The 14287-nt window shown below is 44.8% G+C and overlaps 1 protein-coding gene across 1 annotated transcript in view; it reads right to left on the reverse strand.

Moving 5' to 3' along the window:
• Positions 1-1103: 1103 nt before the first annotated feature.
• IQCJ (IQ motif containing J) overlaps positions 1104-14287 on the reverse strand; it is a 53906-nt gene continuing 40722 nt past the window's right edge. Inside the window, 4 exon segments of the mRNA XM_027806656.2 lie at positions 1104-1127; positions 1129-1420; positions 4479-4559; positions 5440-5504. Of these exon segments, the coding sequence (XP_027662457.1) occupies positions 1104-1127; positions 1129-1420; positions 4479-4559; positions 5440-5504 (462 nt within the window).

Below are 14287 nucleotides of genomic sequence, written 5' to 3' on the forward strand. Positions count from 1 at the left end.
GTTTACCATCCTGGTCTCCAGCTACGAGAGACAAGGCATCTAAAAATAAAACAGTGCACTCCCAGTAATATTTTATTACATGCTGTCAAATCTAATGCAGGCTGCCTAAGTATGGTGTCACAAAGATAATAGCTGCTGGAAACAGCTCACCTAGCTTCAGTTTGAGCCTGGTTCAATGGAGGAAAGAGTCAAAGTGTCCCTGTAAAATCAAGACCAGAATTCTTAGCCCAGAAATTCTCTGTTGGATCTGTGAGCCTGCCTCGTGCTTTTCGTGAGGTGCCATCGCTCCAACTTTGCAATGAAGGCAGAGTTAAACTAACAACCACCGCTTCCTCACACAGAGGCTGCATCTACTTCAAGAACCCCACTAGCAATGATTTCTAGATTTTTGCAGTGAATTCAGAAGCCACCAAATGCTGTCCTGTGGCTGGTGACAGAGCTTGCTGTAGCTGACCAGCCTACGCAGCCAGCAAGGGTCCAAACCGCCTGCTCACACCTCGGCCGCCCCAGGGGAGACATCCCGCTTGTATTTATCAGGTCTAACACACACCGTGGCAACTTCTGTCTCCTGTATTTTCTTTAAACGACTGAATTATGTCATGCACTCTAGTCTACAGTTGCTTCAAATCTGATGCATTCTCTCACAAAGCTGAAAACAATATTTATAGGCTCTATACCTGTCTGCTGCTTTATCGACCTAAAAGATCCCACTCCAGAGACAGTCACAGAGCCACTTCTTTTCAAAAAATGGGCTCTAGATTTGGGTTTCTAGTTTAGAGTCGCTGTAAAAAGAGTACGGCCTCCAGCCTCTAGTCACCAGTCTGCAAGGTGGCATGAATATTTGTTCCAAAATCAAATTTAATTTTTAATCACTAGGTCAACTTCTCTAAGTCTCTTTTAGAAAAAAAAAAAACACCTAGAAACCACATCTATTTGTAGGAAAAGCACCACACTTTTTTTGGGGGGAAGACAAAGTACTAAACGTGAAGATCCCTGTTTTCTGCAGAACGCTCTGCCATTTGGTTTCCTTTTTCCCATCGAGAGCACTGCTAACCCCTGCTGACGTCCAGGTCTAACACTCAGAGTCACATGCTCAGCTGTACCTACAAGGGGCACATCTGCTCGCAGGTTCATTTGAGACACTTCTACTCCCCTAAAAGTCCATCTTCCATGATTAGCCCATAACTTAACTTTCATTTATCCCAAGTCCTAGAAAGGAACCCTACAAAAAGCATCACATATGAAAATGAGCCCACCGGCTCTGCTCACCGGCGTGCTGCTGTCGGAGAAGGTGTTCATGCTGATGGACCTGCTCATCTTGTCAGAGGAGAGGGATGGCGGGGAGGGGCTGCGCTTGTCCAGCTGCTCCTGGTGTGACAGATCCTGGCGCTGCAGGTACTCACGCCATGCTCGCTGGATGCTGAGGCAAACACCAAGGCACAGGGTTGGGGAGGAATGCAGCAACAGAAAGTATTTAAAATATATATTCTTGACTGAAGAGGTGGGGGTTAGTGGGTTTCTCTTTTTTTGTGCACTTTGTTTTCCAACTTGGATAATGATCACACGCAACTCTAGGTCTTATATTAGTCACTACTAGTATAACTGGAGGTGTGGTAAACTAAGGTTAAGTAGAAGCAATTCTTGATTTCAGATCCCTAAGCCTACAGAAGTGATTTAAATTTGAGACTGTTCAGAACCCTGCAATTGTCTTACATCTTGCAAACAAAATTAAGATATGCATTTATCTGCTTAAAAGAATAACAGCCTTCAACATCTTATATTTATACCAGCTTTCAGACTGGAATGCAGATATGGTTGGAAGTTCAGAGCCAGACCACTATCCTTCAAAATCTCCTCTGTCTTCAGTAGCTGGGGACTGAAAGCCTCCTCCAAAGCAACGCGTGGGGATTGCAGCAGGAGCTCTGCTGCCAAACTCTAAACTTTGACCAGGTTTCTAAAATGTGATGCAAAATTCTGTAGAGACATTCCATTTTCAGTGCTGGCCCACGGCTGGGGAGCTGGCAGCCAGGGCGGCTCTCACCAGGTGGCAGTGCCGGACCGCCTGCGCCTTGCCGAAGGTGCCCGGGAGACCAGTGAGAGATGCTGGGAATTAAAACTTGACGATAGCAATGGCATTGACACAAAGTATGTGGGTGTTTGCACACAGGATGATCTGCGAACTCTGCAGAAAGGTGGAGCTAAATTCTGACCAGAGACTCGGCAGCAGTGCTGCAGTGCAATGAGCTAGAAAGAGCTCCTTTTAGGATTTTTAACCAGTTGAGTTTATTCCCTGGGATATCAAGTCAAGTCAGTAAAACCTTCAGCACACTGTTAATCAGGCAGAGTACCCCAACCTTTGCTGAAGTTGTTCTCAGACTAGCAGGTGGTGCAAAGCTCTTGTGCTCGTGTCCTCTACCCTCCCTGCTCCCAAAGGGCCGGCAGGCTCAGCACCCAGCCTGGCCGCTGAGGGGCTCCCCAGGAGGGGTCCCATGCCCAAACCCCTCTTGGCCCTGCTCCCACTCGGGGTGCCTGTACCCCGCAGCAGTGCAGACAGCAGTTCTCCTTCCCGAAGGAACCTCACTATCTGCTTTGTAGTTCAAACCAAAGGGTACAACCTTCATGGATTTACTTTGTCCTAGGAATACCTTTTCTTTTTTTATGTCGCCTTTTTAGCAGTTAAGATGTCATTTGTGCTCCCATCTCCTTAAGCCAGAAGAACATTTAGCACGCAGACACCGCTGAAAAGGCATTTGATTGCACACTGGCATGTCCAGCCTCTTGACTTCACAGGAGGAGGACGAAGCTCAATGCCAGAACACCTACAACGTCTCACTGACAGCCTACAGCGCTGGGAACTCCAGAGAGGGGGAAGTGCCTCTTGGTGAGTAATTGTTCCTGGTCAGAGAACAACGTTCCCAACACACAGGGCATTTTTAACATCTCGGGGTTGAGGGCATCAAATATATGTATTTTGTTATTTTTTAGAAGAATAACAGATTAGAAACAAACCCACATCTATGACAGCCTCACCAGGATAGAGCACTTCAGAGCCAGTCAGGCAGGTTAAGACCTGTGGTGTTTTCACACAACAGCTTTAAAATGGTCTGAAATATCTACCAAAGCTCCCCAATGCAAGTGCCACTGGAGGAGCTTTCAGTAAATGCATTTCCATTTAAAACTTCCCACATCTTCACACCTCAAGCATTTACACTTTGCATTGTTTCAGTTTCAAGCTTTACAGCATAATACGGACAAGTAGCATGTACGTATTTATATTTACACGTACTTTCTGTTTTTAATCTTGAGAATATACCATGGTTAAGTCATAACTACCCTTCTAGAATTCTCTCTGAAAATTTATTCTTTCATCTGGCTTATATTTGCATGACTAAAAGACACTGGCTGGATTTTAATTTGAAACGTCATGTTCTTTTAATATTTTAATATAGCATTAATATTTTAATATCCTGTATAGTGAGTTAGCTGTAGCTTTTCAACTGAAATTCAGAATGTAACGTAGCGATGCATACAGCTCTGTGTAAAGCTGTGCCTGACATTGCAAAATTTTTCCATGAAGTAATTGAAGGCTTCAGCATAAAGCTGATCATATTTTTTGATGCAAGTGGAGCCACGTTAAACTTTTGCTGTCTGCTGGGAAGTCCAGGGGCACCGTGTCAGCGCAGTTGGTGACTGCTGAAAACAGCTAATGCCTGCACCAGGGCTGGGGGAGTCCTCTGCCCCGACAGACATGCAGTAAGTTGTAAGTTACATTCCCAGTGTTACCACGTGTCCCGATACAGCACAGTCAAAAGTTTTAAAATAGCTGACCTCATGATAAACTATACAGCAGGTGGGAAATGTATTACAAAGGCTGAAAATATTGCATTTGGAAGCTGGGGAGCTCATTACCAGAACAGTGATACTTGTCTCTTCCTTCCAGGTGGTGCAGCTAGGTGTCATGCAAGTACCTTGGCTGAGGGCTGGCAACTGCCTCCCTTCCCAGTAAGAACCAGCTTTCCAAGTGCCACCCAGCTGTGCCGCACGTCCCAGCCCAGGAGCCCCGTGCCCCTCAGACTCGCACCTCCATCCTCACCCAAAGCCCCGGCTGCTCCTGCAGAGCCCCCCAGGAGCTGCACCCAGCTTCGTGTTAAATGTGAAAAATACCACCGAGTAGTTCTGCTTGCTCTGTGCTACACTTCCCCCTCCCTGTACATATGAAAAATCTAGTGGATTCTCAAATATTCTTTAGTTGCACAGAGAAAACTACAAAATTAGTGCAACACTGAAGTTTAACATTTGAAACTCAAAGAGAATCTTCACGTGCTTAAAAAAGTGTTCAGTTAACTAACTTTAAATATAAAAACCCCTCGATTTAGCAAAACAGAAATCCACAATGGATACAGTTTGGGTTCTGTGGTTCAGGAATCAGAAAAACTCAACTGTGTTTGAAGGCAGAAACGACATTCTTTGTTACTTACATTTTCACTTTTGATTCCAAAGGCTGTAAATTGATATGATATTTTTTGATATTATTTTCTTCATCCATGGCAAGCTGATGGCTATGGAAAAGAAAAGAAAATGGGTTTAATGCGTCTCAGCATGACATTTTTGCAATCATCGTGAATTAATTCTGAATTTTTGACAAGAACATACAAGAGCCGATTATTATAAGGTGGTGCTGTCTTTGGAGGAAGGCATCTGGGTCCCTGTGTCCGGCTCCATTTGACTGTTAACAAAAAGTATGAATTTAGATCTAGTTTCCAGATCAGAGCTTGCCTGAGTTCTTGCACTAAACCTTCCAGATGCCACAGCTCCACAGACAGGCACACCCAGCAAAGAAGCCGCTGCAAATAAAAGAACCACTGGCAAATATAATAGATATTCTTGCTAAATTAACTTTCATCCCTGGGGCTACGTTTGAAAAGCTGGAGAGTAAAATGAAAAGTAACAATGGTAATGCTGGTAGCAAAAGAATTACATCAGCAGAAGCCATACAGGAATATGAAGAAAAAATTCTTTGTAATAAATGATGACCAAGGAATTGGTGCTGCAAACGGATTGCTTTCAGAAAGCAATTTTAAAATGTTAGAAGATAAAAATCAAACATCTTGGGACACTGCTTTGGATGGGACTAGCAGCATGAATGAAAGGTCTTCACATGAAAATTTGTAAGATTAGGCCCCAACCTGTGGAGTTATTTTGAGACTTTACTGGACACTTAATTACATCATTCAATCAGCAGCAGTTTTCAGAAATTATCCTCCTGTAACTAAAAATAAGAATTGTTTATGGGAGAGATGCAAAGTCTTGGATAGTTAGTATATTACCAAGTGAAAAACATAGTTGACAACAGAGACTGTCCCTCAGAAAGGGCTTGTTGCCTTATCAAAGCCATTTCCCTTTATCACGTGTGAGGTACTACAGAAATCACACATTTACCTTTGAAGCAAGTCTGTGCCATCGTTGACCTGTTCCAATGTGTGCTGAAGCCTTTTGAGTTCTTCCTACAAGGAGAGAAAAAACATTTCAATGTGCTAATGGGAAGCCCTTGGTTGACATTGGAGATTCCTGCTCGACCTCCAACGTTGTGAACCAACCGTGAAACAAAACGGCCCCTCAGGTAATGTCTATGGGATTGATTTCAAATTTAGATACCCAAAATAACTACAAAGAAACCAATATATTTATCAATATGTCCAGCACACACTTGAAAGAAAATATCAGGCCTACAAAAAATAACAGGTAGAGCAAAAAAGAAAAGTATTCTTTCGTGTCTTAGGTGTGTGGATGCCTTGATTCAAGAGGAGATGGTCTTGGTAAGAGGCAAGTGAGCGTCAGCTCATATTTTCAGGCACTTCTCTTTGTTCTGCAATCAAACAGTGTTCAGTCTCATAATTAAGAGAGTAACTAGTTGAGATTTGCATCCTGAGCCTTTACTGGGGTATTTGCATTAGCTCCTCCTTCAATAGCAGAGATGTCACAAATTTAACTGTAGATGCTTAGCTGGGGTTCCCTGCATCCATGCTACTGTCCCAGGAAAAATCTACCTGTGATGTTCAGCACAGAGATTTGACTTAAAAACCTAAATTGTATCTGGGTGGCAGGGTTTTATTGTTTGGAAGGGGTGGGAGTTGAGGGGTGGAGGAGAATTCAATGAAGTGCGTGCTTCAGGGGATGCAATTAGCAGGCTGAGCTTTCCATCCCCTCACAGGGCACAGTCGCACGGAGTGCCCTGGCATTGCTGGGGCATGCATGCACAGAGCACACATGCCCATTCTCCTTAAAAGCTGGGTGATGAGCAAACACCGAACCCTCGGGAGCGCATCCCTATGATGCAATGCAAAGAGCATCACCCCGAGATGCAGGGATGCGCCTGCAGGTTTGTGTTTAAACATCAACTGTTTGATAATAAAAATAATAAAATAATAAAAGCAGCACTGGAATATGAGAAGTCTGTGCAAAACACGAAGATGTTAACTCATGACTTCTTTCAGCTCATTAAGTTGGGAATCAAATGCAAAAGCTGCTGAAAGTTAGGAAGGAGGGTAATTTACTTCACACCTACCTTGTGTATAGACACAGGGTTCCTGGGAAGGCTAAGAACATTAAAAAAGCAAAACAAGGATATTTTCATCATGTATATCTTATCTGACCTGGAGATGAATCAAAGGGGTTTTTTTCCAAGAAGACTGCTGCAATCTCCAGGAGCACAACAGATCAGCCACCTCTACTTTCTGCTTTCCCAATTAAAGCTGATTATGTGAAACAGAAATTTCATGTGATGCTTTTTAATCCTAATCAAGATTCTACCCTATTCAACCCGAAATAAGATCACAGTTGGTAGCTGGTTTACTCCTAACACAGCTTTCATTTCCTCCCAGCCTTGGAAGGCCTATTACTGCAAAATGCATTTTATACACAGACTAGATTTGTCATGACGACAAGTTAGACGATTCCCCAGTCTTTGTCCCTCTAATTGTAGCACCATTTTGTGGACATGCTGCAGTTGATAAGCCACTGCACGTCATTTGGGAGGACTGGCTGCTGTCTACGGCTCATCAGCCATTGGAAACGATCCAGCCGTGAAACTTTGTTTTATTTTTGCCTTCCTTTTTTTACGCTGGCTCTGAGGAACATCCTCTTCTGGCATATTAAAAGCGAGCAACTTTCAAAATTGTTTTCCTTGAAGCACAGTTCAGTTCAGAAGATAACCTTCTCTTCTCCCATATTATTCCGCTGGTCATTTTTTCAGTGTACCCCAGAGCTATGTACGGTAATTTAGAATGTGAAAACAATTTGCAATTGACTTTATATATAGCTCTGGGTGACAAAACCTGCATGACTTAAATAAATCATTTCTTGTGTTTGACATCATTTTCTATTAACCTCAGGGTGAAGACTGAACAAAAAAAAGTAAAACACAAAATTGGTTGTGACATTTTTGACTATTCAGTCTTTCAATTAAACATCACCGGACGGTCTTTATAAAAGCCATAATATAAGGGAAGTACAGAAGGGGCATAGCAATGTTTGCATAATTGGGAAGAGAAGGAGACATAAAATCTATACTAATTTCAGTTTTGCGTCATTAACCATGAAGTATTGATTATTGCTCCTTGCAACAAAATTTATGAAGCTAGCTATGCTGCTGCGCCCACAGAAAGCGATTCGGATGCTCTGGCCTCAGCCCCCGGCATGGTAACTGATGGGTGGCAGTGACAGCCAGGATGCTGCTCTTCCAACCCACAGCCTTAGGAGATGCATCTCCCAGATTACACCAGGAGTGACCCAGCTGCCAACTCGAACTTCAGAAAATTAAATTGGAAGAGATCCATACTTCTGTTGGGATACACAATGAATTACAATGCCTCTATGGACCTGGGTATAATGTAAACATATCGTAAAATTTACTGCAGTTCTTGTTTTCCTACTTGAGTTGAATACAGACGTTAATAGCAGTTGGGTGGCTACAGACACATATAGATACCTAAGGAACACAAAGCAATGAAAGTCAGACATGCAAGACTGGTGTTAAAAGCAAACTGAAGTGTCTTTTTCTGGACTTCAACATGTACGCTCTGTTATGCATTAATTATTTTTCGGCCTTTAGATCTGTACTTTTAGGAAATCAGGCTATCGCAACATCTTCATTATTGCCAGGAAAGCCTGTAACCCTGTGGGACAGAGAAGACCAAGGGGCTCAAGACTTGCCAGGGGGAAGCCTGTGTAAAAGAGCTGTCTGAAGCTGCACTGAGCTGGCTCCCAAAGCAGTCTGCACATCAAAAAAGCGCCTGGTTTAGCTTTGCTGTCAGTATTTAGTTAAAGCAATAAGATTCCAGGTCCCTCTGCCTTTTTCCCTGCAAATTGGCTGTGTTTGGCTCCATGCAGCCCAAGGACACGTGCACATCCAGTGTGATGATTTAGCAACCTCATTCAGCTGTCTTCAGCAGTTTTCAGGGTCTTTTTTTTAATGGAGGGACCCAGAGGTTGCTGTAGACTTTGGTCCTCGTTTGGGCTTGGACTGAAATGTCACCTCTCATTTGACCGGCCGTGGAGATGACGGCAGCTGGCAGATACAGGGGCATCGAGGCAGGCTCAGACGCAGAGGAGCAGAAACCTAAAGCAATCTAAACACACTGGTCCCTTAATTCCCTTTGAGGAAGTCCATTTTAAAGAACAGTTATTAGTACATATTCTATATGTTAAACCATACCTAAATAAATATTTACTTCCAGTAGCAGGCAATGATTCTTTTTTGTTGCTATACCCAAAAGAATCTTATTCAGGTCAGTAGAGCTATTTATACCCGTGGGTTTAGACTAACACACAGAAATCAGGGCAGAGGCCACATATTAAAAATTAATTTTCAAAACCCTTTTTGGACATGCATGCTATTGTTTGAGTATCTCTGCCTAAGAGGTCTGTCATTTCCTGCTGAATGAATATACAACAGCATTTCCCAAGAGGTCAGAGAGATGGAGATGGGAAGAGAAAGCTCCAATTTCAGTGGAACTACAGCCCAAAAATAGCAGTAAAGGCGGTGTTTTTTTCCATTTTATCAGTAAGTATAGCAGTTATTAAGATGTATCAGCTTCGGGTAGTACTCTATTTCATTGATGTTCTTCCAGATTTTAATTGAAATTTTGTTGAATGGTGATTTTGTATTATGCAGGAAAACTTCCACTGATGCACGTTTCCTCCTCTCCTTACTTGCAAGTCACTTGACGCAACACCACAGTGCCCGTTTGATATCTTCCTGACACAGAAAGGCCACAGCAACTGGAGAAACCCTGCGCTGGAGCGGGACGGTTGCTCTCACCTCGGAGTGTGAGGTGCACGCCCCTCGAGTTGGGCTGTGGGGGGCTGGGGAGCACAGGGAGGATGCTGGAAAGGGGCTGGAGGGTCAGTGCTGCCTGAGGGCACCTGGGTGAGCAGAGCCCAGCCCAGCCGCTGCCTTGAAAGAGAGCTATGTCTCATCAGCCTGGCAGTGCTGTGCAGGGAGGGAGCTAGTGCCGAGAGCTTTAATTTGGAAATATCAATAAAGATCACTGGAGCTTTCACAGCCACTCCTGCCAGCAAATGCGTTATAGCCCATGTTATATTTCCAGAGCTGCTGCATTTAAGGACCCCGTGAGTTCTTCTCCTTAGCACCAACACAGACATGTGCAAAATCGATCATCCCTTTCCCAGCGAAACCTCTGAAGGGGTGGCAGAGCTAGGGCAAGCACAGCTGAAGGCAGTCTGAAGCCAGAAACACTACAATGACTGCTGCTGTTAAGACCAGAAGCCGTGCAGGATCCATCTCAGATCAAAGCCACCTGATGCCACTTTCTGTTACCTATTAGGAAGCCAATTTACAGGCTTTAACATTCTCACCTCCTGCCATTTTCCAATCCTGTGGTCATCAGAGGTGGATACAAGATAATGAAGCTCTCCCTGCTGCTGCTCACCTCTCCTGGTCCATCTCATGTGTCTGGGGATAGCACACGCAGCACTAAACCACCTTTAGCACGAGCTCTGATCCATGTGTCAGTCAGGCTCCAGCACAGAAGAAGCAGCAGCCTCAGCTGCTTTTCAAACACCCCAGCTGCTTTTGGTTACTGAAAACAGTCCATTGCCAATGATGTTCTGAGCTCTTTACACCCATGTCTAATATTACCCGTTTATTTTAAGACTTTGTTTCCCTTTTAACAAAGAATTCCTCCCTTCCTATGGACACCTTTTGTGTCCATGAAGCATCTTGGGGTTTATTCATTTTATATTTTTTTCATTTTATTCATTTTCATCTATATTTTACCCTGTTTTCCCAGGGAAGACCATGCCCCCTGTATTAAAATGATGTAGAGTCCATGTTTCAGCCTGACAAGGCCTGTCAATCTGCATGTTAATTAAGCCTCTTAGCAGAATACAATGAGTCTAAAGAGGACAGAAAGATTGGGATCCTTTGCGGTGAAGGCTTTTACTCACTACTATTTTGGGCACCCATTCATGCCAGCCTGGAGATGCTGCTTCCATGGGAAACCTGCTGGGTTACACGAGCAGCCGCCTAAAGCTCCTGCTGCCTCTTGGTACACACCTGGGGGGTTGTCCCCAGGCAGTATCTCAGGTGGCACCTGTGTGCCCGGTATAGGGGCACATCAGAGGCCCAAGGAGCCCCAGTTTGGGCAGACACAAGACCATCTACATTAATTCCCAGGGATGCATAATGTTCTGCATGCCATTCTGGGGGCTGGAACATAAAAGCTAATGCTGTGCCCCAAATACACTGAGCATTCTGTAAAGTTGGTAATTAAATGTATGATGGTGGCAAATGCTTCGTATCCTGGAACAAAAAGACATGTCAGATGATAGTGGCTTTTGTATATCGGGGGTGGGAGGGGAAAGGTCCTATTTTATTTGCTCTGGCAACCCAACAGGGACCTTGAACACTTCAGCTGTGAGCGTTCAAGAAAACTACATTAACTGCACAAGATGAATAGCGCTACAGGGCCTCTGCGATCCACAGCTGTCAGAGCAATTTGCCAGATCACTTTACAGAAACTGTACCATCAACAGAGTTAGCTAAACCTACTTAAACAAGTTTCACATTCAGATTTAAAAACCAAATATGAGTTAGCCTCGTTGAAATGAGTTAGCTACTGCAGGGAAAGGCAGCATGGACACTTGGGTCAGATCCTGTACCCTAGCCTGCCACTGACCTCCCACAGCACCTTCGTCCTTCCACCTCCTTGCTTGTGTGCATCTTGCCCATTCGGGTCATGACATCTTCAAGGAGGGGAACGCCTTTTATTTTTTTCTGCTTGTGCATCAGGGCTGTGATCTTGACTAGGTAAAATAGAACACATTTTTTATCTGCTAATTAAGAGCAAATAGCTTCAGGCTCTTCCATCAAATACTGCCTGTATTTGCCCTCCATGGCGCACCTTCACTGCAGGGGGGCACAGTCCCTCTGGTACAAACGTTGCTCCTAGTGAGCACAAGGTAAGCACGTGCAGGCTCAGTCCATGCACTCATCTTTCCAAACAAGACAAATAGTCTGGTTTCAGCTGGGAGAGAGTTAATTTCCTTCTCTATAGCTGGTGCAGCGCTGTGGTTTGGGTTTGGTGTGACAGCGGTGTTGACAGCGTGCTGATGTTTCTGGTTGTTGCTGGGTGATGTTTATACTGAGTCAAGGACCTTTCAGTTTCTGGGGCCCTGCCAGTGAGAGGGCTGGGGGACCCGGGAGCTGGGGGGACCCGGCCGGGACAGCTGACCCCCCTGACCCCAGGGTACCCCAGACCATATGGCGTCACGCTCAGCACGTACAGCTGGGGGAGGAGGAGGAAGGGGGGACGCTGGGAGCGATGGCCTTTGCCTTCCCAGCGCCCGTTACACGCAGAGCCCGGCTCTGCTGGGGCTGTACATAAAGACCTGCCCACCCGTGGGAAGCGGCGACAGAATTCCTTGGGTTGCTTTGCTTGCGCACTCGGCCTTTAGCTATTGAACTCCTGATTCTCTCCCCCATCCCACTGGGGGGGAGCGAGTAAGCGGCTGAGCTGGGCTTGGTAGCCAGCCGGGGTTGCACCACGATACCAAAGAAGGTGTCAATCAAGACCTGAGGGCTGGGCAAGGAAAGAGCATATCACACTGAACAGAAAACGAGGCCAGAAGTAGGAAACAAAGGGCAGGCATCACTGAAATGTTTCAGGCTGGAAAAAGGTTACCACTAATTAGAGTGCCACTGGGATGAGCGGTAAGTATCACGGCTGTTCAGCACAAATGAGCACGAGCCAATGCTGCAGCAAGATTTCCAAGGATTTAGCTGGTAAATGAAGCACATATGGGAACAGTAGCCATTATGCAATTAACTCCCACAGTTTATTGCTCATGTATCCATTATTCTGGATTCTTAAAAGATAGTTCACTCAATGTGCATTTTCTTAGTTTATTGAAAATCAAAGTTATGCCTGTTGAGCCCAGTTGCTACAATTTAGGTTATTCTCCAACAAGAAGGACCACAGTGCTTTCCACTGTTCTCCAGCACAGGCCAACTCGCAGGGTATTTTCAAGAAGAAGATTTCCTGTAAGTTTACTAGATAATATCTTTACAAAATATGGTCTGATTTTCCAAAGGTCCCCTTAGGTCCTCCTCACAAAGTGACTCAGTTGGCAAGCCTTTTGTGGCTTCTTACTTGCTTGGTTTGGTGTGTTTACAAATTTGTTGTACTCTTTTTTTTCTGTTGTACCATCAGGTTTTTTCCCACCCTTCACATGTAGGGCATATCTATAATGTCCACACACACAGAGCAGTGGTGCATCACCCACAGTGCTAGCACTGAGGTGTCCCTTCTGGCTCAGGGACTTCTTGTCCAAGTACTCTGAAACCTCCACACTGGTTTGGGCTGCTTTCAGATTGAATTTTGAGATTTTCCCTGGGAGTTCAGGATGGAGCTAGGCGTGCAAGTTTGGGATCATTTGGATCACACTTTCCTGTAACACTGTCCCACAGAGGGGAAAAAAAATAAATAATTGCAACACATTCTCCAGTGCTTCTGCTAGTTTCTAGATTCCTTCTGCCTTTTGCACCCTGTGCTGTTAGCGGGCAGTTGACCCAGCACAGCTGGGACCTGAGCCCCCGTGGCCCCTGCTAAACCAGCAGCAGTACCGCCCCACTGCTGGCCCCAGTCTGCCTTGGCTTTCAGAACCTGGAACACAGTGGTGGGTTGTAGGTACGTCCCTTGGTCCTTTCACTGAAAACCTAATGAGGCAGGAAAGGAAAAGCTTTATTAGAACAGCAAGTTTACTGTTCTGCCAAAGGTAAACTCCCCACTGCATCATGTCTCAGTTTTACTCATTACCATTTAAAATTCCCAGGGGATGCATTTGCCTCTTATTTCACAGCACACTTTCATCACTTAATAGATGAATTGGTAGTATTTCCATTTTCTTCATGTAAAGCCCTTCTTCCCTTTTTATACCCTATAGACATAATATCTAATTGTTTCTCTTCCCTATCTTGTAAATCATGACATTGCTCTCTCCTTGCTCATTTAATCAAAATAGGGCTCAGCACAAAACTTCATTGACTAAGTGTAAGCCCAGCATGGAGAACAAAAGCAGAAAGTCTCGGCCTTCCTAGATCTGAACTGAGCTCGTGCCTAATCCCTTAGCTACAATCCCGGGTACGTAAGGATGCCCAGGACAGCCGATGTATTAATTCTCAGAGGTGGGCGTCAATGGCCGGAAGGGAAAGGCAGCAATGCCGGGGTTATCTCCCAGGGGATGGGAGCACTCGCAGGATGACCTGTTGAATCCCTCTCCACTTTCTGTGATATCAATACATTGTTTTCTTTTCCTTTCTTCATCTTTGCCCTCAGGAAGAGTAATCTATGGCACTATGGCTACAGAACATTATTTCACAGTTACAGCAGCTCTGGAAACCTCGCACAAGGATGAATGCCATTAAAAAGCCAAGTTAGATTCCTTTTAAAAAGCCTCTTCTTTCTGATGCTGTCACTGCGGTCAGAGCTTTCAACAGCACCACCTCTGCCTCAAAATACACAAGCTTTTAACTTTTGCCAGGGGAACCAGCTAGAAAGAATGGAGCCTCTTGACATCTTGGCTTCTCTGCCGCCAGAGTGCTTCTGAAACTACAGCCAGTCTGAATGCCAAGTAGAAGGTCTGGGACAACACAAGTGCTATGGGGACTCAGCAAAGAAAGTGTTGCGTAGGTTATAGTTCAAGTGGGGGGGGGGGGGGGCGCGGGAATAAACATACACACACATATATATCTGTACATACACACATA

This window comes from Falco cherrug, chromosome 11 (assembly GCF_023634085.1).
Source record: "Falco cherrug isolate bFalChe1 chromosome 11, bFalChe1.pri, whole genome shotgun sequence".
Taxonomy (NCBI): domain Eukaryota; kingdom Metazoa; phylum Chordata; class Aves; order Falconiformes; family Falconidae; genus Falco; species Falco cherrug.